Source organism: Melospiza georgiana, chromosome 8 (assembly GCF_028018845.1).
Source record: "Melospiza georgiana isolate bMelGeo1 chromosome 8, bMelGeo1.pri, whole genome shotgun sequence".
Lineage (NCBI taxonomy): Eukaryota > Metazoa > Chordata > Aves > Passeriformes > Passerellidae > Melospiza > Melospiza georgiana.
Window position 1 is genome coordinate 34569932 of NC_080437.1, and position 23896 is coordinate 34593827.

Consider the following 23896-nt stretch of genomic DNA (forward strand, 5'->3'; position numbering starts at 1 on the left):
CCACTTTAGCACAAACTTTGCCTCCTTGGCCTTGACAGACTGGAAAGAAGATGACACTTGTGTTCTTTTTGTCTTCAAACTAACAGAAACTAGGTTTAGATTGGATATTAGGAAGAAATTGTTCCCTGGGAGGGTGAGGAGGTCCTGGCACAGGGTGCCTAGAGAAGCTGCAGCCCATGGCTGAGGTAGAACTGGATGATCTTTAAATTTCCTTCCAGCCCAAACTATTCTGTGATTCCATGATCTAAATCTATGTGTGTGTGTGTATATATATATTAAAAGGTGTATGTGGCTATAAATATAGATATAGATGTAATTTAAGAGGCAATCAGCATTTGTACTCCCTGACCAATCATGAAGCGTACTGCCTCTTGTGGTTTAGAGAATGAAGAATACAATCTACACGGAAAATAATAAATATTAAAAATCCCATGGGCACTATTTAGGAATTACTTGCTTACTAAAGCCATGTGAGCTTAGTTTTGGTTGAACTCAGTGTACAGAGGGCAGGACATTGCAATTTTCAATCCTCTCCCATGCTGAGATACCCCACGACCGAGTTTTCGCTTGTTTCATTAAGGTCCCGGTTATCAAGGAAAGTCAGACAAGCCTGGAGAAAGGGAGGCTCGGGGGGACGTTCTGGCTCAGCTGTGAATGGCCTCAACCTGTGCGAGGGGAGATCTATATGGGAGATCCGGGAAAATTTATTCATGGAAAGGCTGGCCAAGAATTAGAAGGGGCTGCCAAGGGAGGTAGTGGAGTCCCATCCCTGAAGGTGCTTAAGGAACGACTGGGCGTGACATTCCGTGCTTCGGTGTAATTGACAAAGCAGGGATCGCTCACAGATTAGCCGTGTGTTTTTCCGACCTCAAAGCCTCCCTGACCCGGCTGGGAGCGCCACACCCGCCCCTCACGGAGCCGCCGCCGCCTCCCGCCCCTCACGGCGCCGCCCTCCGAGCCCGCCCTTCCCGCGCCTTCTCGAAAAGTCTCGCGAGAGGCGGCGGTTCCCGGCCGGACGACCCCGGGAAGCGGCTCCGCTCTCGCCGCCCCTTCCCGGTTCCATTCCCGCTGCATTCCCGGCTCCATTCCCGTTCCGTTCACCGACCATGGAGGAGCCCTGCGGCGCGGGCGCCGCTGCCCCGCTGAGGGGAGACGCCGAGGAGCCCAAGCAGGTGAGCGGCGCTGAGTGGGGGCCGTGCTGGGTGAGGTAGAGGGGCTGAGGGGGGGTCGAGCGGTGCCTACAGACACATCCCCTAGTGGTGTTTTAATTGAAGCGGTGTTTTTGATCCTCTTTCCAGTTTGTCAGGGCCGGAGTGCTGTAGGGAACACGCTAATTATGATTAAGCGTTAATTGCGAGCGGTGTTGCTGTTGTTATGCATAAGTGCATTGTATTTGCGTAAGTGGTGTCCTGTGGAGCTGTTTTTCCCGCGACATGTGTTAGTTCAAAGCTCCTCTCACACGGGTGACAGCTGCGTGTTTGAAAAGAAATAGGCAAACACCAAGCTTATTTAATTTATTATTATTTAATAATAATAAGGTGGAAGCATGTTTCGCTTTAATGTTGGTGTAGGGAACACTTAGTGTTAATAACCACCTACTTTCACAAACTTCAGTGGGAGGAGTCGTGTTCGTTTTAGCCTTTCTGATTGTGTGTTGTGTGGGCAGCTGACCTTAGTGGCACTTCGTTCTTGTGTCTCAGGTGGACAGGAAGGTCACTGTCACCTGCTTGGATCAGCCACAGTGTGGCCACAGGACCAGGACAGGGCTTGTCCCACTGCTGAGGTCCAGCCTCACATTCTGGGCTTGGTTCTGGGGCTTTATGTCAGGAAAGACATTGAGGGGCTGGAGTGTGTGCAGGGAAGGGAGCGGAGCTGGGGAAGGATCGGAGCCCCAGGATGGGCTGAGGGAGCTGGGAAGGGGCTCGGCTGGAGAAAAGGGGGATCAGGGGGAACCTTGTGGCTCTGCACAGCTCCTGACAGGAGGGGACAGCCGGGGGGATCGGGCTCTGCTCCAGGGAACAGGGACAGGAGCAGAGGGAGTGGCCTCAGGGTGGACACTAGGAAGAATTCCTTCATGGAAATGGTTGTCAAGCGTTGGAATAGACTGAGTCCCCATCCCTGGAGGTGTCCAAGGAAGGACTGGATGTGTTGTTCAGTGGTGCATCACAGATTGGACTTGAATCATCTTGGAAGTCTTTTCCAACCTAAATGATTCTGTGATAATTCCTAAAGTGAAGCTTATGCTTGACATGAATTGGAATTGGGATAACTGGGAAACTGTATGTGCTGGGGAAAGGGAAGTGACTATAGGACTGGATTTTGCTCACATAGCCTTAAAAATAACTTATCACAGAACAAGCCTGATGGTTTTAATTGCCAGCTATTAAGCAGAAGGTTTAATTTCTCTCTGGAAAGCAGGGCTCGGTGCTGTTCCTCGGAGGCAATGAGGTGAAGAGCTGTGCTGTGGTGAAATACTCCTCAGCCCCTCCTCAGGCAGCCTTTGCCCGTCTGCAGGAGAAAACAGACCTGAAGCTGCCTCCTGCCAACTGGCTACGGGAAAGTGCCAAGCTGGGACCTGCAGGGACAACCATTCTGGGCAACAGCAAAAAGAGTAAACCCTTCTCAAGGTAAAGAACAGCAGCCCCTGTTTTATTCCAGGCCTTTAAGAATAATTCTGATTGTGAACTTGGATCCTGTGTCATTTAAAGTAGAAAGTACAGGTTTTACCACAGCAACTTCATATTGCTTTGTCTCAACCTTTCTCCCTCTACTTTTTTATCTTGAGTTGTTGCCTCTATGATCTGATCTTGTCTCATTAGTAAATGATTGCTGATATTGATTATTTACATAACACACAGAGATGGTTTTGTTTATTTGTTCACGTGCATGTTGACACCTTGCCTCAGACAGTCAAACTGACTTTTTGTTCCTCCCCAGATCAAACTGGACTGGTTCAGCCAGCCCTTCTGCCTTTGATAACAGGTGAAATGGGACTTGTGGTTGGTTCCCCTTGGAAACCAATGTATGGCTCTTCTGGACCTTTAGAAATTGGACCTGACTAATACAAATGAAATCTCATATTTATATCAGGATTTCATGTTTCTGTCACACCATGGGTGAAATGAGGGGCACACCCAAGCAGCAGTGTTGCCTTTCAGTGTGGATGTTTGCTGAATTGTTGAATGAGTTGAGTTCAGAGTGTTCATAAACAGGAGGCTCAAAAATCCTGTGCTGAACAAGCAAATTCACACCAAGTCAGTCAGTCAGTGAAATTTAACAGTTTGTTCAAGGTCTGTGTTTATATTCTCATTATCTCTTTTAGGAGCTGCATTTTTCAGAGCAGAGTAACATATTTTTCAGGGCTTTATGAATTTTTCATGTTTATTTTAGATACTCTGATTGCCAAATAGAGGCTGGCAGTTCAATCTCTTTCTCTAGTGTCCGTATTAAAAAGCTGATAACGAAAGTGTAACTTGCACTTCATGTGTGTTTTGGATTTTAGTGGTATCTGGATTTGTTTTAAAGAATGATCTGTACTTTGAAATATTCCAGCTTAAGTACCTTGTAATTTCCTTAACGAGGGTGGAGGAAGAGACAATGTGTCTGTTACAACATGTAGGGCAGTTCTGGAAAATGTGAATAAGGGGTAAAATTCAATTATAGCTACTAAAATTAAAGTCTTTAATATGCTTAATGCCTTAAAGAGAAACTTCTTGAAGAACTCTTCCTATTTTCAGTTTCATTTTCTCCATTTTTTCTTGATTTCCACAAAACTTTAAGTGTTATAGAATGTCCTGGAATTAGATCTAAGCACTTTGAAAGATATATTTGAAAACCTTGCAGAATATGAAGATGAAATTACTTTGGTAATTTTAAGTCTCATTACACTAGGGGATGTTTAGCTGGGTAATTTTTTTTCTTATTTTATGAAGCCTTTCAGAGATTTAATAGATATAAAAGCCAGGTCTGTAATGTCACACTGGAACTGTCTTAACTTGTAATGTTTTTTTGATAGCTTTGGGATGGCCTATGACTTCATTGACTCAGTTGGAAATGATGTGGATGTTGTATCTGATTCAGAGGTATGGACACATCCTAAAGTCTTACATTGCATAAATTTTCATTTTAAGATACTGTGATGGCTTCTGGCAGTTTTGTGTCCTTTGGGGAAAAGGAAAAATCCCTTAATGAATCACAGATCACCAAGTAAGGGAATTGTGGTCACTGAATAAGAAATGTAGAGAGAAAAATCATATTTCCTCTGGAGTTCTACAGATAATCTGCAGCTGAAGTGTGCAGTTTAGTGAATGCAGCACATCAGCCTTGCAAGGTAGTTGTCTTGTGTGTTTGAAATCAGTTCTTTTGATGCAAACTGTTACTCTCAAGATGGTTTTCTCCCCTATTCTTATACAAGAGAGAGCTCCCCTCCAGCTTCTCCTTTCATTTGATTTTTGTCAGTTTGTCAGCTCTTTTGGTGCTGGTAATATCTATAGAATTCAGATGAGGCTGCTCAGAAGAGGAAACATGCTCATGTTAATATTTGTCAGATTTGTATTCAAATTTAGATCTCTGTCTGGATTGCTTTGGACACCTGGCAAAGAATTGGTATTGATGCTGTGAAAATAAAGGTTTACAATCCAAATCATGCCCTTGGATATTTTTGTCAGTTTTGTTGGTACCTGGTCATGGTGATCCAATCACAGGATGTGTTTAAGCCATGTGTGTTGTTCCTACTGGTGATTTGGTCTCTTTATCACTGTCATTGGTGTTCTCTGCCCTCAGCAAATGCATTTTCTTGTGGGTGGTTTCCAGATCCCTGGCATTGTCAGGCTTTATTTGACCATGTGGGCTGGGGTGGCATTGATTTTCTTCCCAGTGGTTGGGAAGGGGCTGCTTTGGGATTGTCCTGAGCACAGGTTGATAACAGAGATGTGTTTGGTGTTGCTGGGCAGGGCTTACACAGAGCCAAGGCTTTTCCTGCTTCCCAGGTGGGAAGTGCATGGAAATCTGGGAAGGGACACAGCCAGGACAGGGGACCCTGACTGACCAGAGGGGTCTGAAGGAAGAAGAAGGGAGGGAGGAAGGGGGGGATGTTTGGAGTGGTGGAGTTTAGGCTTGGAGTCTCTCCAAGTCATTGACACGTGATGGAGCATTAGTTTCCTGACAGTTGTCATCCCAGGCAGTATAATTATATTAAATACTCTCTCTTTTCACTTTCCTTCTGCAAGAACATCAAAAAACTCCTGAAGATCCCTTACAGCAAGTCCCATGTGAGCATGGCAGTGCACAGGATTGGGAGGACACTCCTGCTGGATGAGTTGGATATCCAGGAGCTCTTCATGAGATCATCTCAGGTGAACCACTTGGTTCTTGATAACTGTGCAGTGTGGGCAAAATGCATTATTTCAGGAGCAGAATAGCAAGAAAATGTCTGGAAATCCCTAAAAACCATATGTGGATGCCAAGGGTGTTCTGTTCAGTGTAGTTTGTGGGTAAACTGCTGCAGATTTCATGGCATTGTAGGGTTAATATTCTGTGTCTCACTTCTGTGTAATTACTTCAGTGTTGCTATAACACTGGATTGATTTTATAAGCAATATGTATTTCTTACTATGTAGCCTCTTGTATATATGATTTTCTAATGAAGTCAAATTTTCAGTAAGAACATAACTTTCCTAGAAGCTGTATTCTCAATAAATGACCAATTCAGGATTTCAACTCTGATGTTATTTTCTCAGTTTCTTCCCGTGGAGGAGTATTTGTAAGTTTATAAGGCACTTGGTTTACTTTGCAGATGCTTCTTGACATTATTTTCATATTTCTTCTGTTGCCCAGACAGGGGACTGGACATGGCTGAAAGAGTTTTATCAAAGGCTGATTGATCAGAAATGGCAAAGAAAAAAGAAGAGTAAAGAACATTGGTACCAGAAGGCAATACTTTCTAAGTTTTTATATTACAGGTAATCTTTTGTCTGCATTAAACTTGAATTCTGCACCACTTCTCATTGGTTTTTGGTCTTGGAGTAAATGTTAAAATTCCATTATAGTCTGATTAATTTACTGCTTTTTCCTTAAACAGAGGGAATTGAGGGGTGAGGTCATGTTTTCATGGAATTTGAAGTATTTTACTTTAAAATTGAAGTACTAAAGAATAAAATAAACAGCATGACTTAATTAAGTGCATATCAGCCAAGTCATTTGTTGGCAAGGGTGCATCAAACATAACAACTCTAAAAATGGATCTGTTTGCATCTTGTCAGCTGAACTTGTAAATGTTTCCTTGTCAGCATCAACGGAGATGGAGCTGCTCAGCCTGTTCCTTCCACTTCCAAGCAGCACCAGGAGGGTCCTGTTGCAGGTGAGAGTGATGAAGCAGGAAGGGCCTCCTGGCCAGCTCCTTTTGAAATGCCTTCCTCACTCTCTGAAGATCCAGGTGCCTCCAACCAGGTTGGTGTGAAGAATGTTTTACATGGCACCACAGTGTTTGTAGAGCCACACGTGGGGAAAGATTCTCAGCAGTGCTGCTGCAGCTCCCTTTGCTGAGAGAGCTGAGCTGAGGCATGAGGAGAGCTTGGCAGGAGGTGCAGTTCCAGATTTGCCAGTGATTCAGAGCTCCAAAATTCAGATATTTGTTCTGTCACTGTAATGCTAAATTGCTGTTTTTCCCAGTGTCCTTGAGAAACAAATCCTTTGGCTAAGAGTATTCATCCCTGCCTTTACCTAAGAGTAGGAAAGTGCTCATAATCAGAAGATGTGTTTGGAAGCTTAAAGTTCTGGCTTTTCTTTTTAAATCTGCCATTAAAATCCATTTTCTGGTGGCCCTGAATTCTTTAGGGGAAGAGGAAAATGAAAATTTCAGAAAATGGAAAATAGTTAAGCAGTACTTAAAAATACTTGCCATGAGATTACACAAGTGAAAGGGGAGATGTTTACAGCAATTATGCAACAAGCTATGATTAGTATCAGGCCCTAATTCAGGGTTTCTATTCTGGCTAAACTTATTTATGAAAACTGTTAATTCTTGTGGTTTTTGTGAGTAATACAAACCAGAATTGATTAAATTTTGGAGAGGTTGAAAGGTCTGCTGTCTTCAGTCTGCTTTTATATAATAATGATGCTACAGTTGTGCTTGCACAATGTTACCAACTAAGCTGCCAAATTTAGGGGGTTTCTAACCTACATTGGCCATAAAATTGTAACTGCATGTGTTGTGTGAAGTGGAGAAATGCTTCAGTGCTTGAAAGCTTTTAGAAAAAGGACTCTTCTCTCTTCCACCCTCTTGAGGAACCATTGCCCCATTCAGCAGACTGTTTATCATAAAGAAGCTGTTGTGCATTTGCACAGTGCCATTTTCTTTAGTTCAGAAATAAACCAGCAGGATAGAGGTTTTGCTTCTGGACACTGATAATGTGGTGTTGACCCTGGGTTAACAAGGAGCTCTTGTAAATACTTCCTGGTTTCTTCCCAGAGCCTCTGAAAATGTTACAAAACACAACATTTTGGCACTAACTGTAGAAAAGAAGCATTCTAGTCACTGCCTAGAGGCTTTTTGCAGTTTTATGCAGATTTATTTAAAGATGATGGAGGTAAAGGTTTTTCCCTTACACGCTTTTGTTGTTCATATCTTTCTAAATGGCTTACTTGACCTCAGCAGCAGAATCACTGGTTATCCTTGTGCTCTCCACAGGGAAATGTGCCTCTTGAGCCCTCATATCTAGTGGGGCACGTGGCCTCAGCCCCCAGAGAGCAAAACCTGTCTCCTTTGTTCAATGACGGGGAGAGCAGTCAGGTATGCTGTGTGTGAGAGCTGCACCCCCAGGTTAAACCAGCGCCTCCAAGCCAGGCTGAGCTGGAGCCAAGGCCAAACCTCAGTCCCTGTAGCTGCAGCTTTTGTGGCATCTGCAGTTTTAAGTTCCTGTGAACGTGCTGGGTTTGTCACGTGCTGGCTTTTATTTGCTGCTTTGGCTTCTTGCTGTCTCATAATTCCTCAGAATGTCATGGAGAATGAGTTTTATGCCACTGATTTACTGACCAATTCTGTTTTCCCCTAATGAAGGGACTGAAAAATGACTTTGTTCGTAATATCCTGTGGACCTTTGAAGATATCCACATGTTGGTGGGATCAAATATGCCAATATTTGGAGGTGGGAGATACCCTGCTGTGAGCCTGCGTCTCAGGTGAGCTTAGAAATTCACAAATACTATTTATAGCAGCCTTGACTGATTTGTTACTCTGCTTCCTAGTTAGCTATCTGCATTTTTTTGCTATTTTTATAAAAGAGAGCAGTAAAATTTATCTTCCTGGGAGTCTGAATTTCAGTAGCTGCTTGTTGGGCATAAGCACTTAAGATGTTATTGAGCAGTGAGACAGAACCATTCCAGTCCCAATTTAATGTCAATCCCTTCATTACCACTCATCCTGTTCCTCCCTCTACATGGGCAAAGAATGAGCAAAAACTTGAAGCTGATTTGGTGTGTTTTTCATCTTTTAAAGCCACATTTAAGAATTAACAGTACCTTGCTCTGCAAGGAGCTTTGGAAGGCCTGAGAGTAAGTTTGTGCTATAATTAGTTGCAGCTAAAAGTGCTATTCCTTTAGAACTTCTGAGGTACTGATCATCTTGGTAATGGTGTGACATTTGAAGCCTGTTAAATGTGGGCAAAACCTCCAAACTGCTGATGGAACGTGAGCATGTTCCATTGGAGAGATCAGCACATCTGTTTAGTTATAACTCATGATTAATACAACAATTCACAAATCATTGTTTTAGTCTTCATCCACTCTCAGGTGACTTAAACCTAAATTCCATTTTAAACATCCCTAATATTTCCTGAATATGTTCCTAGTGTTCCTAATTTCCTAATGTTTCCTGAAGGGGTAAACCAAGATTTAAGTAACACTAGAAATATTTTGTTTTAGGGATAACAACAAGCCAATAAATGTGCTGACAGGGATTGACTATTGGTTGGACAACTTAATATGCAACGTACCAGAGCTTGTAATGTGCTTTCATGTCAATGGAATTGTTCAGGTAAGTCTGGCTCTTTGCATTATGCCTTAAAATAATAATTCATTCTTCATCTTCTAAAATTGCCTCAGTTATCACAGATCCTTCACACTGTTCTGAGCAGAGATGACAAAAATCCTGTGGTGCAGAAGGAGAAGCATCTTAGACAGCTTGCAGCAGTCAGCTAAAAATAGTGTATTCTTTCTTCCCCTCCCTTTCATGCATGCAAGATTCCTTCTTCCCCTGGTGTTTGAGTGAAGGCAAAAATAAAAAATGCAACTGCAGAAATCAGTTTCTTACATCTTGAAATCTGCAGTGCTCCCTTGCCAAGACAGATGAACGTTTCTGCTGTTCTACTGTGGACCAGCTGTGTTTGTTCTACCTGGTAGCCTGGGGTTTTTCCTAGGCTGACTAGGTTTTAGATGTTGTACCTTCTCCCCCATATTTTTCCTATTCTTTTGTTCTCCATTTGCCATGTTTGTGACAGAAATGGATCCTTCTTAAAGCTTTGTTTGAGTAGTGTCATCAAGATGTGCTTGCTTAAAGTAAATCACAGAAATTAACTCAATTTATCTTAATAACAGCCTTTGTTTTAGCTGCTGATGGAGACACTGCTGTATTAATTTTGGTGTCACAAAACCCTCCTGAGCTTGAGTCTTAATTTCTGTTCTTTGCAGAAATATGAAATGATCAAGACTGAAGATATTCCCAATTTGGAAAACTCCAATTTTTCTACCAAAGTGATAAAAGATATTGCTCAAAATATCTTATCTTTTCTGAAATCAAATTGCACCAAAGAAGGACACACCTATTGGCTGTTTAAAGGTAAGAAGGTTTAGATCAATTTGAAAAGGTTGATGTTAATGTGATGTTAATTAATGAAAGATTTTCTTTTTCAGCAAGTGGGAGTGACATAGTAAAGCTCTATGACCTCACCACACTTTGTGAAGAGACTGAAGACAAATACCAAAACCCTTTTACAATGCCAGTGGCAATTCTGCTGTACAAGTGAGTTTTTATCAATTTTATTGCAGTATTTCATTCTTGGTGCAGTTCTATTCAGAACACAGACCAAAAATCATGATCAAATGACAATCATATACAACCTCACTAAATCTTAGTCCCATTAGATCAAAACTGACTTTTCTTTTTCACCATTTCTCCATGTAAACTTCTTTGCTGATAAAGTCTTGTAGATTTATCATAAAGTTTGGAAGATCAATAGCTGTAGAATATTGTTTAAAATTTCTTTTTTCTAGCACAAAGAAATTATCCAGGGATTTCACTGTTTTGTTCAACTTTCTCTTAGAGTTGCTTGCAATATGATGTTGAAGAAAAACCAGAACAAGAAACACTATGGCACAATCAGAACATTGCTCCTGAATTGTCTCAAGTTGTTGGACAATGGCAGACATCCTCAAGTGAGAGTTCAAAGTTTTCTTGCACTTTTATGTAAATATGCTGTAATCATAACAAGCCTTGTAATAAATAGTGTGTTACTTCTTCCTCTCAAAGGAGAGAATTTAAATTTATAAACAAACTTAGAAGTTGATTTTATTTTTAAAGAATCCCATGCTATTTTTTTAAATTAGTATTTTTGCTGCCCCTCATTACAGCACAAGTCTTCTGTCCTGCTCTAAAAAGGAACTTCTCATTGCATTCAGTCTGTTCTTGCTGCCAGAGAGCCCTCTGGGAGCAGATCCTGGAGAAAAAGTGTAAAATGTGAATATATGAACATTTTTACTCTGAGAGTGGCTGAAAACTGGGTCAGGCCAACCAGAGAAGTTGCAGTCTCCATCTTTGCAGATCCTCAAAGCCCAGCTGGACACAGTTCTGAGCACCTGCCTTGATAAGTGGGCTGGGCTAGAGAGTCTCTAAATGATTTAAGCTGTTTTCAACTGAAAATGAATCCCAAAAATGTGATGTGAAAATCTGAGTCATATTTAGAATGGAGAGGAGACATGGGACACATGAAACTAGTAAGAATGTAGAAATGTGGATTCCTTGTAGAGTTGTGAAAGGTTTTCAAAACCCCAGTGGGATCTCTTTTTTTTTTTTTTGCTTGCATAAGACCCTTGTGTTGTCTCCTGTGATCTGCAAGCTGTCAGAACAGGCAGTACTTGTTCTCTGGTTTTTATTCTCCTCTAAACTTGATCAGCTTGGATCCTTTTCCTTCCAGGGAATTTGCTCAGGCTCTGTTTGCAGGTTATCAAACACCTCTTTGCATGTCCTCTGTCCTCCTTATTCTAAGATCATTTATATTCTTGCCTCTCAAAAGAAAAATTGAACTTGAGAATGAATAATTTTTTTCTCTTCTTTGCAAAGATTATTGCTTCAGCAAACTACATGTTATCAGAGCTTTTTCAGCTGGATGAACCTAAAAAAGAAGACAGTGCAGACTTCCCTATAAATGGCAATTCTGATGAAAGTTACAGTGAGGAAGAGGAAGAGATGCCAGACAGTGATGAAAACGGTTCCTACAGCAACAGTTCTGATCCCCCAGATGACAATAAAGCAGTGGCAATCATCAAATCTGTTGGGGAGTTGTCAGTGCCAGAAAAGTACAAGTCCGTGCATCGAATACGTGTAAGTGGCACTGGGGTGTTTAAGGGATTTCCTGGATGGTTCAGTTCATGGGTATGAAATTCATTGCCCTGGTAGTTTTGCCTTCAGGTGAACTGAAGTGGGCAAAGAAAAACAGTTCATGAGCTGCTCATAAAATCTGAGGTGTTTGAATTTTATGGTAAAAGCTTCATGTAGGGTTTTTTTTCCTTACCATATTCCACTTTGTCTTGCTGTTACCTCTCATTTGCATCTTCTGGCCAGTGATTTTATATTTCCTGTGCTGACCATTTCTTCTGTTCCCCCCCTGGTGCCCCCCTGAAGCCCAGCTGTGCTTTCCCTGTCTGCCATGGCACTGAGGAGCGCTGCAGGCTGGTGCTCAACCACGTCCTGGAGGTGAGTGCAGGGCCAGCTTCCTGAGGATGCTTCACCTCCCACCCCATCCTTCATCTGCTGTTTGCTAAATATTGCTCTCAAGGTGAAGGAAAGCATTTCTCCCTTTTGCAGGGTTTGAAGTCTGTTGACAGCAGTGTTAAAAAGGAAGGTGACCTTCCTGCAGCTGACCCCAGCACTCCAATCCCGTTGAAATATGAGGATGAATCCACCAGTGGTGGTCCTGAGTCTCTGGAAAAACAGATGGCCTTGTTTCTAGACAAAAGTAAGTGGTATTGTTGTGCAAAATAAGACCTTTCCAGTGCCAACACAAACTGCTGCTACTTTATTTTGATTGTCAAAACAGTGTGCTTAAAGCACTAATTACAGCATTGCCTAAGGAAAAGTGCACTGAAAATTGGAGAACAGTCTGTTCCTTTTTAAATATGAACAGAGGAGCTCATTTGAGTTATTTTGCATAGCAAAGAATCTTTTATTAGTCAACACATGATTTTACTGGACTCTATTTAGATGTGGCTTTCAGATGACTTCCATAAAGGCTTGGTATTTTGAGGTTTGGTATGTGCAGCACCGTAAGTTTTGTGGGTTGATTTAAAAATAGCCTTAATTTCTTTATGTGTGTGTGGCCTGGATGTTTTCTGGAAGAATTTCTCCCTTCTGGCAGGTTTTGTTCCTACATCAGGTGCTTGAATTGCATATAAAATGTTAACTAGGATTTTGGGGTTTTTTCCTGTACCTCTACAGTTGTGAAAAGAAGCAGCAAATAAAAGATGTTTTGTTTGCTGAAATGCTCAAACTCCTGGAGTTTCAGAATACAGTCTCACTATTTTATTTTGTTCTGCAGTGACATAAAAAGTTCCAGGAAAGACTTTTTGTTTGAAAGAAGTGGAGTTCTCTGCAGGGCAAGGAGCCCTGTAAGCATAGCCCAGAAAAAATTTATCTTGCCTACTTTGGCAGTTCTTCATTCTTTCCTTTCTCCTCCTTTCTGTCTTTGAAAAATCTCTGAATAAGAAGCCAGTTCAATTTTGAGTTATTCACACTCACACAGATTCCTGGATCTGTGTTGAGTCCATCCCTGAAGCAGCAGCAGAGCTGCTTGCTCTCTTTTGTTTCCCAATCCCTGGGTTTGTTTTCTGTGATGTGAATTATGTATTTTCTCTGCTACATGTACATATTTATATACATATGGAAAGGATAAGTGCCCTAAATCCTGGAATTTCTCACTTCAAGAGAACTGCCTGTGAGCAGTGGATGGATACAGGGTATGTGCAGTGTTTGTGTCTTCAGCAGGGTGGGGTGTTACAGTTTTACATTGGTCTTTGTCCTAGTGGAACATGAACTGCTTAAGGATTTATTATATTTACTTACTATGTATTTATATAATGTGGTAAGATAGTGGGTTTGCAAGTCAGGCCTTGTAAATCCACCTTAAGCAAGAGACACATTCCTGTGTGTGAATACTGTCAGGGCAAAATTCTGTCCCTTGGTGGGGACAGGCCTTAAATCTGTAGACCTGTTCATTCTGGCTCTGTAACCGTTGCAGCATCAAAAAAAAGCTTCATAACCTTATGCAGAGGATATCCTGAAATAAGTGTGAGAAAGTGCTTGGTTTTCTTTGTGAGAAGGACCAGGTTATCCAGGTTCTTGTGTGCTGGAGGCTAAACCCACACATGGCAGCTTTCTGACCGAGACTGTTCATACAGAAACTGGGCATTTATCTCAAGGATGTGGTAGAGAACATGACAAATTCTGCCTGTGACTTTCTTGTGGTTCTGTTCATACAGAAACTGGGCATTTATCTTGAGGACGTGGTAGAGAACATGACAAATTCTGCCTGTGACTTTGTTGGGATTTTTCTATTGCTCCCTGAGGGAGAAGTGTTGGCCTCTGCTCCTGTGTTCCACCAGCTGTGTGAGGTCAGAGAGGCTCTGTCACTGTCCCACTGCATTCCCAGGAGCAGTGATGGACAAGTGCCACGTGTTGGGTTGTTCTGCAGATGGAGTGCAGAGCTCTGCCTGTGCAGGGCTGTGATCAGGCAGTTCCCATCCTGCCCGTGCTGCTGTGCCTCTGGCATGTCTTAGAGGGGAGAGTCACTGATGGGGTTCTGTTCCTCTCACAGTGGGCTCCTTCCAGAAGGGGAAGCACTGCAGTCAGTCAGGAATGATTCCTGGATCCTGGCAGTACAAAATGAAACTCCAGCTCATCCTGAAATCATCCAGAGCTTACTATGTGCTGTCTGATGCTGCCATGGTCCTGCAGAAGTACGGGCGGGCGCTGCGCTACATCAAGCTGGCCTTGCAGTGCCATGGTGAGTTCCTGGAGTCATCTGTCACCTGTGCCACTGCCTGGGGAGACCTGTCACCACATCACACACTGCTGGGCATGGTTTTCCCTGTGGTGTGCAGTGACAAGTGTGACAAGCTCGTGTCTAACTGGACTCAGTGTCCAGCTCAGTATTCAGGGCAGAAGTCTGAAGTGAGGATAACTTCTGTCACTGATCAATAGAAAGATGTGATCCCATTTTGACAGGTTGGCAACTTGAGGGCACATTGGAGCTCCAGGGCAGTTGAATTTGGGAGAGTTTGTCCTGGTGCCAAGGCCAAGACAGTGTTCTGTGCTCCAAGTGATGCTGCTGCAAGCTGGTGTTTATTCCCTGGTGGTTCCCATGTTATTTAAATATATCCTTGAGAAGTACTGAACCTCTTCAGCAGCTGAATTGGATGCTCCTCTAAAATAGAATACATCTTGAAGTATTACTGAGGAAAAGGAAAAAAGTAAAATCAGGCTGTTTAGACTAATACTGCCATAATGAGAGTAACCAACTGGGAAATGCCAGTAGCTTAGTGCTAAAGTGCTGCTATTTCCCTGCCATAAGGGAAGGCTCCTGTCTTAGGGCAGGAGGAGGTTTATAAAGCAAACCCACTTGATCTTAGCACAAAGCATCAATAGACCTCTCAATAACTCACAGGACTTAGCAGCTTTCAGCCTTTTATAGTCTTTTATAAACTCTACCTTTTGGAAATTACCTTTTCAGGCTGTATTTCCCTTGAGTCAATCTGCAAAAAGTCAGTTTTCCCTTGGTCAAGTCTGAGGTTAGCATTTGTAATTACCAGAGTGACTGCTCATCTTGCACAGCATTGGGGCTCTTTTTAAACCATCAGCTGTGCAGGGCAACTGTGACTTTAAAATAAGTTATTTCTTCTGAGGATAACACATTGTCACACTTATTCTCTGTCTGCAGACAGGTAACAGAAAACCCAATTATCTTGTCAGTCTGTGTCAAGCCTTTTGATGTGTAATTCTCTTTCCCCCTCCCTGATCCATGTTGGTTTTTCCCCACCAGATACCTACTGCTGTCTGTGTGGCAGCATGCTGCCCGAGGTGCTGGGGTTCCTGTGCCAGTGCTTAACCCTTTGTGGGGATATCCAGTTAATGCTGGCTCAGAATGCAAACAACAGAGCAGCCTACCTTGAAGAATATAATTACCAGACTAAAGAAGATCAGGAGATATTACACAGCCTTCACAGAGAATCCAGGTGCCAAGGTATGATCCTGACTCAGGAGAAGTGCCAGACTTTGGATATGTGGCAGACATAAATAATTCCACTGGGTTTCCTCAAAGCCATGCCCCAGGAGAGCCTGTGGCAGAGGGGTTATTGCACTTCACTTCTGCTTCCTTCAGAGAAGGCTCATCCTGCCTGTCACACAGAAGGGGGTTGTCAAGGTCTTGTATGACATGGCCTGAAGCTGTGAAGCAACTAAAGGCTGTAACTGCTTCAGTGATCAACAGAATCTACCTGACATGAGTCTTGTACTTTCTCTGGGCAATTTCCCCTAGACTTAAATTAGAGAAATACTATTTGACTCAAAGGCTTTGCATTTTGTTTTCCAGTGTTTGCCTGGGCTACAGATTTATCCACAGACTTGGAATACCAGCTTTCTGTCAGCTGTAAATGCTATGAAGCAGCTTATGAAATCCTCCTCTTCAGTAACTTAAAAAGCCAAAACCCAGAGCAGCACATCCAGGTGCTGAAGAGGATGGGCAATATCAGGAATGAGATTGGAGTGTTCTACATGAACCAGGCAGCTGCAGTGCAGACTGAGAGAGTGGGCAAGTATCCTTTTTCCATTCCTGACCATTTCATGGAGCTACAGCAGTGATCAAGTTCACTGATTGTATGAAAAAATCTATTTCTGTTTATAAAGAGGGCATTTAAATGGCTTTTGTAGTTTTTTAATGTCTGCTGTGATTATTTGTTTACACTAGATCCCTGTGGCTTGTAAACTGTAGTTAACTGAGCCTAAACTGAATAATGGAATGTACAGTTTATAGAAATTCCTTTAAATGTGTAGAATGATCTTGAAAAGCCATCAGGGAAAACTTCAAACTCTGAGGAATTTGAGTCTCTAAGCCTTGTGCTTCACCCTAGTGAGTAAAAACGTCTCAACAACAGAGCAGCAGCTCTGGAAGAAAAGTTTCTCCTGCTTTGAAGAAGGAATTCAGAATTTTGAGTCCATTGATGATGCCACCAATGCTGCCCTTCTGCTGTGCAACACGGGGAGGCTGATGAGGATCTGTGCCCAGGCCCACTGTGCAGCTGAGGGGGACTTCAAAAGGGAATTCTCCCCAGAAGAGGCCCTTTATTACAATAAGGTAACCCCAGACCCCAAAATTCCTCCTGCTGTGAGGTATTTGTGAATACTTTGGTAAATATATTTAAATTTGGGTGGAATAATCTGGGTGCTTCCATAGTACCCTAATCCTTGCTGTGGGGGCTTTGGTGGTGTTGCTGAGGTTTGATTGCTGTGACATTCACATGTTGATATTGAACACACACAAGGGAGAAGAACTGCACGGTCAGAATTGAAGTGATTATCAAATGGGAAATACAGAAAAAGGCTCAGGGAGGTATTTTGAGTAAAGGGAAGCTGATTCATAGTTGTTAGAAATGCAGGCAGTAACTGTGTGTGTGATTTTGACACTTGTAGGCTATTGACTACTACCTGAAGGCCCTGAGGTCTCTGGGGAAGAGGGATGTGCATCCAGCTGTTTGGGATTCTGTGAACTGGGAGCTGTCCACAACCTATTTCACCATGGCAACTCTGCAGCAGGATTATGCTCCCTTATCCAGGAAGGCTCAGGAGCAGGTAACAGAGGGCTTTCATTGTGTCTGGAAAATGCATTGTTGCCATCCTGGAAAACACAACAGGGAGCAAAGTTGGTACTGGAATTGTAGAATCATACAATGGTTTGGGTTGGAAAAGACCTTAAAACCCATCTTGTTCCTGGGATAGTGGCTGCTCCAAGCCCCATCCAGCCTGGCCTTGGGCACTGCCAGGGATCCAGGGGCAGCCACAGCTGCTTTGGGCACCTGTGCCAGGGCCTGCCACCCTCACAGGGAACAATTCCTTCCCAAAACCCCATCTAAGTCTGCCTTTCCTTTTGCTTTCCTTTTGCTTTCCTTTTGCTTTCCTTTTGCTTTCCTTTTGCTTTCCTTTTGCTTTCCTTTTGCTTTCCTTTTGCTTTCCTTTTGCTTTCCTTTTGCTTTCCTTTTGCTTTCCTTTTGCTTTCCTTTTGCTTTCCTTTTGCTTTCCTTTTGCTTTCCTTTTGCTTTCCTTTTGCTTTCCTTTTGCTTTCCTTTTGCTTTCCTTTTGCTTTCCTTTTGCTTTCCTTTTGCTTTCCTTTTGCTTTCCTTTTGCTTTCCTTTTGCTTTCCTTTTGCTTTCCTTTTGCTTTCCTTTTGCTTTCCTTTTGCTTTCCTTTTGCTTTCCTTTTGCTTTCCTTTTGCTTTCCTTTTGCTTTCCTTTTGCTTTCCTTTTGCTTTCCTTTTGCTTTCCTTTTGCTTTCCTTTTGCTTTCCTTTTGCTTTCCTTTTGCTTTCCTTTTGCTTTCCTTTTGCTTTCCTTTTGCTTTCCTTTTGCTTTCCTTTTGCTTTCCTTTTGCTTTCCTTTTGCTTTCCTTTTGCTTTCCTTTTGCTTTCCTTTTGCTTTCCTTTTGCTTTCCTTTTGCTTTCCTTTTGCTTTCCTTTTGCTTTCCTTTTGCTTTCCTTTTGCTTTCCTTTTGCTTTCCTTTTGCTTTCCTTTTGCTTTCCTTTTGCTTTCCTTTTGCTTTCCTTTTGCTTTCCTTTTGCTTTCCTTTTGCTTTCCTTTTGCTTTCCTTTTGCTTTCCTTTTGCTTTCCTTTTGCTTTCCTTTTGCTTTCCTTTTGCTTTCCTTTTGCTTTCCTTTTGCTTTCCTTTTGCTTTCCTTTTGCTTTCCTTTTGCTTTCCTTTTGCTTTCCTTTTGCTTTCCTTTTGCTTTCCTTTTGCTTTCCTTTTGCTTTCCTTTTGCTTTCCTTTTGCTTTCCTTTTGCTTTCCTTTTGCTTTCCTTTTGCTTTCCTTTTGCTTTCCTTTTGCTTTCCTTTTGCTTTCCTTTTGCTTTCCTTTTGCTTTCCTTTTGCTTTCCTTTTGCTTTCCTTTTGCTTTCCTTTTGCTTTCCTTTTGCTTTCCTTTTGCTTTCCTTTTGCTTTCCTTTTGCTTTCCTTTTGCTTTCCTTTTGCTTTCCTTTTGCTTTCCTTTTGCTTTCCTTTTGCTTTCCTTTTGCTTTCCTTTTGCTTTCCTTTTGCTTTCCTTTTGCTTTCCTTTTGCTTTCCTTTTGCTTTCCTTTTGCTTTCCTTTTGCTTTCCTTTTGCTTTCCTTTTGCTTTCCTTTTGCTTTCCTTTTGCTTTCCTTTTGCTTTCCTTTTGCTTTCCTTTCGCTTTCCTTTCGCTTTCCTTTCGCTTTCCTTTCGCTTTCCTTTCGCTTTCCTTTCGCTTTCCTTTCGCTTTCCTTTCGCTTTCCTTTCGCTTTCCTTTCGCTTTCCTTTCGCTTTCCTTTCGCTTTCCTTTCGCTTTCCTTTCGCTTCCCTTTCGCTTTCCTTTCGCTTCCCTTTCGCTTCCCTTTCGCTTCCCTTTCGCTTCCCTTTCGCTTCCCTTTCCTTCCTCTCTCTCTTAAGATTGATTCCCCTTTGTCTTACATTAGATGCTCTTGTGACAAGCCCCTCTTCAGGGATTTTTTCCCTTCCATTTGTATTTCTTTGTGTTGTAGATAGAGAAGGAAGTCAGTGAAGCCATGATGAAGTCCTTGAAGTACTGTGACATTGACACCGTGTCTGAACGGCAGCCCCTGTGCCAGTACCGAGCTGCCACCATCCACCACAGGCTGGCTTCCATGTACCACAGCTGCCTCAGGAACCAGGTATTGCCCCAGGCTCTTTCATTCTCTGCCTTCCATCCTTAACATGCTCAATATGTGTGGAGCTGATATTTATCCTTCTACCTATAGCTGGGATGTATTTATTTCAATTATTTAACCAAAGAAACGAGTGCTGTTTCCCAGCCCTGTCCAAGTGAACCCTTGCAGTGGCTGCTCCTGGCCATGCAGAGGGGATTAACTGTGCCCTGCTGTGGTGCAGGTTGGAGATGAGCACCTGAGGAAGCAGCACCGTGTCCTGGCTGATCTCCACTACAGCAAGGCCGTGCGGCTCTTCCAGCTCCTCAAGGACGCCCCCTGTGAGCTGCTGCGGGTGCAGCTGGAGAGAGTGGCCTTTGCAGAGTTCCAGATGGCCAGTAAGTGCAGCTCTGCCTTTACAGCTTCCCAAACCACCCCTGGCCTTTGCAGAGTTCCAGATGGCCAGTAAGTGCAGCTCTGCCTTTACAGCTTCCCAAACCACCCCTGGCCTTTGCAGAGTTCCAGATGGCCAGTAAGTGCAGCTCTGCCTTTACAGCTTCCCAAACCACCCCTGGCCTTTGCAGAGTTCCAGATGGCCAGTAAGTGCAGCTCTGCCTTTACAGCTTCCCAAACCACCCCTGCCCACTTAGGTTCATTTTTAGATAACTAAATTTATATGAGAGCAGGAGCAATCTGCTGCTCAGAATAGAATTTTCCTCAAGAGAGGAGACAAGGCACTTTTATCTTGCTGCTTTTCAGCTGACTGGGGCAGTGAGGGCTTTCTTCCTAACTCTTGAAGTCTTTGGATGGAAATAAAATACAGTCTGTAACATCAGCCTTTTGTACTCATTTTTTTAGGTCAGAACAGCAGTGCTGGGAAATTAAAGACTCTGTCTGGGGCCCTTGATATAATGACCAAAACCAAGGGTGCATTTCAGCTCATCAGGAAGGAGCTTGTGGCAGAAACTGAACAGGTAAAGGAGCTTCAAGTGGTGTGATACCTGCTCCCTTCTGGCTCGTGCCTCCACAAATGAGGGGGCATTTGGCAGTTAAAATATTCCTTGGTTACTTTTCCACAGAGCCAGGCTTAAAGAGTGTGGGCAGTTAGATGTATTGCAGTTCTCCCTTAACCTGGAAGTGGATTAAAGAAATTCCTTTAGAAATGATCCAGAGATGGATTAAAACATTTCTGTACAGATGTGGACTGCCTGACTGTGTGAATGGACTTCTTTTTGTGCACCTCTCCTATCCCTTAAAAGTCTTCTCTAAGAACTTCAGAACTTATCTATAATAGAAAAGTTCTCTGTCTGTGGTATATTTAATATTTAAATATTAAAACGTGCAGGGCTGTCTGTAGCCAGTGTGAGTTATGTTCCTGATGCCTCAGACAAGAATTCCTTCAGGCTGTGCTGATGTGTGTGTCCCTTGCTGGCAGTCTGGGTAACACATGGAAAAGTCAGCTCACCTGCAAGAGGGGTTTTTAAATCACTGCCTGTATTTAAGAGGTGGAATTCAGTGGAATTGTTCTGGGCTGTTTGTCTCCTGTAGATCAGCAAGGATAGAAGTCCTGCTGAGAGCGTGTCAGTGAGTGATTCCTCTGCAGGCCTCAACAAAGAGGAAGTCTTGAAACTGCTCGGGATCTTTGAGTCCAGGATGTCTTTCCTTCTCCTCCAATCCATTAAATTGTTAACTTCGAGCAAAAAGAAGCTTGGGTAAGTTGGAACTCGGTGTCCTTTATCCTGAATGGAGTGAGATTGGTGTGTGACTGAGCAGAGTTCCTGCTCTGGGGGAGCAGCTGCTGGCTGCTGCTGGTCTCTTGATGCATCTTGCTGATAAAGTGTCAGTGGAGTTTGGCAAGCAGAACTCCTAAGCAGAAATTCAGGCACATCAGTAATGCTGCAAGGAGAGGGATGGATATGGGGGTCAGGGAATTCACTGATTCCTGATGGAGTCTTCTGTCCTGCTGTTGGCATTCAGGATAAACCTGAGTTCTTTTTGTGCTGACTGAAGAGATATTGAGCTTTGGTGTGGCAGCAAATTCCTTCCCCCAGTCCTTCTGTTGCTTTGATCTGAATGTGTGTGGTGTTCCTTTTGGGACCCAGAAAATTCCTTTCACTCCCCCTGCAGCAAGTGTGTGACTGCAGGAGCTGCTCCTAATGTTACATAAAGTGAAGTTCTGAAAATGTGGCTTTAGTTTGAGAGGATTCTTTCAGGCTTGGAAGTTGGGTTAATAGTTTTGAGGATTGAAGCCCTGCTGATGGAAGAGCTGTTTTGCTAAAAGTAAACTGTGAAATGAGTTCATTGTGAGTTCAGGAAGTTGAAAGTGGGAGACTGATAAATAAAAAACAAGAGAACTCAGCCTGGGTGTTTTTAGCTGTTTTTCAGGCAATGTTAGGAGCTTTCACCTCCTAAAAACGAGCGTCCACAAGGTGGCAATCTGAATATGTAAAACACAGAGGATTTTTACAGGATAATTTATATGTTACCAAGCAGATATCACAGCTAACTGAGTAAATGGGTTAGTTCTGTTGTCTCATAACATGAGCAACTCCTCATTTTTTGTTTTGGAGGGTTTTTGCCCCCACATTTACCTTGGCATCATTGTGAGGTTTTGCACTGAAGTTTCCACACAGGGAACTTTAGTTACAGTTTGAATGCTGTGCAAAGGGACTCTTACAAATCTCCTCAGCTCCTTGAAACTTTGAGGCTAAGCTTGAAACTGCCTTTGATTTAACCTTTCTTGTGCCTTCTGTGCATCCTGTGTGCATTTCCTCCCTTCTGTTCTGCAGAGAAGTTCTGCCCTCTGCTTTGATAATGGGGTGAAAAGGGGGGAAATTGGAGCTCAAATGGTGCTTCAGGGTCTCAGGTGCACTTTGACAAAAACCAGGAGAATGTGTAGGAAATGCAGTGTTGGATAGCCCAACTTGCAGCCTGGCAGTCAGAATGGATGAAATCAGTTGTACCCTCCCAAAGTGGAATCATGAGCAGAACAGAACTTGGCTGTGCAAATTGGAGGGGAGAAGTAATTGAAAGTAATTCTTTGTTCTGGGAATACTTGTAACTTATCCCAGAAATACTTTGCATTTCAGTGGCTTTTTATTGACTACCTGTTCAGTTTAATACATGAACCTGATTCCTGCCAAGTGTGTGATGAATTTAATTTGCTTCAACCTTTCTCAGTCATTCCTGAAGCACTTGGAATTAACCTGACTGTTGCTTGTACGTTTTATATTTTATTATATTTATGTTTTATGTTCCTGCCTGCAGTATAAACAGAATGCCCCGACTGCAGTGCAGGGAGTGGTGGGGGCTGAGGGTGTCCCCAGTTATCCTGCTGGGATACTCAGTGTCCAGTGTCCCAGTATCCCGTTGGTCTCAGGGACTCTCACTGCTCACAGTGACCCTGAGATGGGTTAGAAAGTCTCTTTTCCCAGCCTGGTGATCGAAGGAGGAGTCAGAGCTCTCCAGTTCTCAGTCTCAAGGTTGTTTATTGTTCCTTATCTATAAAATTCTCTCTCCTGTCCAGCCAAGGTTCATTCAGTAGGACAGACAGAGGCACTGTGCCTGCTCCAGGGTGGTGTTATCTTTTTGTACTAAAAACTGCATGTACAATATTAACCATTGCTTCCCAATACCTATCACCTGTGTTAGACAGTGAGCTTCTACTCTAAACCAATCTGTAAGTGCCAACAACACAGCAGAAGGAGGCCAAGAAGAAGAAGGAGAAAGGCTGGACATGCCCAGATCCCTCCGTCTTGTCCCCTGAACCCCCATTCTAAAAACCCCAAAAATCTATTTTTCACCCTGTGATAAATTCACTATCATCCTCCTTAAACTGTTGTGGCTTGTAATTCTTCATGTGAGGTTGGTAACTTGCTCCATGGGTCATAATCAAACCCACAGGGGCATCTTGGGCTCTGTGCCAGGGTCTCTGAGCCCCCTGACAGGGGTTTGGGCAATCCAGGACAGCCAGAGGGATGTCTTGAATTCTGACAAGTTGGGATACTCACATTTCATATTATTATTAACGTTATTGAATAATGCTGTTGATGATGTGCAGAAGGCAGAGCTGTGGTCTGAGCTGGGCTCTGTGCTCTCTTTGCAGGGGCAGCAGTGAGGAGGAAGCAGCTCTGAGGACCAACAAGCAGGTTTACTCCCTGCTGCTCCGGGCCACTGCCAACAAGGGGCTGTCACTGCTGGAGCGCTGCGAGCTGCTGCTGAGCCTGCTGGAGCAGCTGGAGGGGAGCCTGGCCTGCAGTGAGGGCAGGGCTGCAGTGAGGGCAGAGCTGCAGTGAGTGAGGGCAGCCCTGCAGAGCTGCAGTGAGGGCAGAGCTGCAGTGAGGGCAGAGCTGCAGTGAGGGCAGCCCTGCAGAGCTGCAGTGAGGGCAGAGCTGCAGTGAGGGCAGAGCTGCAGTGAGTGAGGGCAGCCCTGCAGAGCTGCAGTGAGGGCAGAGCTGCAGTGAGTGAGGGCTGCCCTGGCCCGCAGTGAGGGCAGAGCTGCAGTGAGTGAGGGCAGCCCTGGCCTGCAGTGAATGCAGAGCTGCAGTGAGGGCTGCCCTGGCCCGCAGTGAGGGCTCCCTGCACAGCTGCAGCACCAGTGCCTTGCTGGGAGCACTGGGGTGTTCCCATGGGGGTTGTGCTCACTGAGGGTGAGCTCTCTCACTCTTGTTCCCTGGGAAAGCACAGGGATTCCTTCTATCCCCACACAGCTCTCCTCGTTCTGCTCATGGCGTTTCGTTGTTTGAAATG

The 23896-nt window shown here is 43.5% G+C and overlaps 1 protein-coding gene across 2 annotated transcripts; it reads left to right on the top strand.

The window, feature by feature from the left end:
• The first annotated feature begins 1082 nt into the window (after window positions 1–1082).
• On the top strand, window positions 1083–23502 carry EDRF1 (erythroid differentiation regulatory factor 1). 2 transcript variants are annotated; one of them, XM_058029153.1, is made up of 25 exons: window positions 1083–1172; window positions 2419–2627; window positions 4016–4082; window positions 5229–5354; window positions 5836–5960; window positions 6288–6447; window positions 7688–7789; window positions 8057–8178; window positions 8920–9031; window positions 9685–9832; window positions 9907–10015; window positions 10317–10428; window positions 11333–11593; window positions 11894–11965; window positions 12077–12227; window positions 14082–14270; window positions 15306–15506; window positions 15855–16077; window positions 16397–16616; window positions 16952–17110; window positions 19025–19174; window positions 19392–19545; window positions 20006–20121; window positions 20696–20859; window positions 23253–23502. In XM_058029153.1, the coding sequence occupies exons 1-25, from the start codon at window positions 1107–1109 to the stop codon at window positions 23440–23442; spliced, it is 3708 nt and encodes a 1235-aa protein (XP_057885136.1). In that variant the 5' UTR covers window positions 1083–1106; the 3' UTR covers window positions 23443–23502. The 2 variants fall into 2 exon arrangements, with proteins under 2 accessions (XP_057885136.1, XP_057885137.1); XM_058029154.1 differs by lacking the exon at window positions 7688–7789.
• Window positions 23503–23896: the final 394 nt, after the last annotated feature.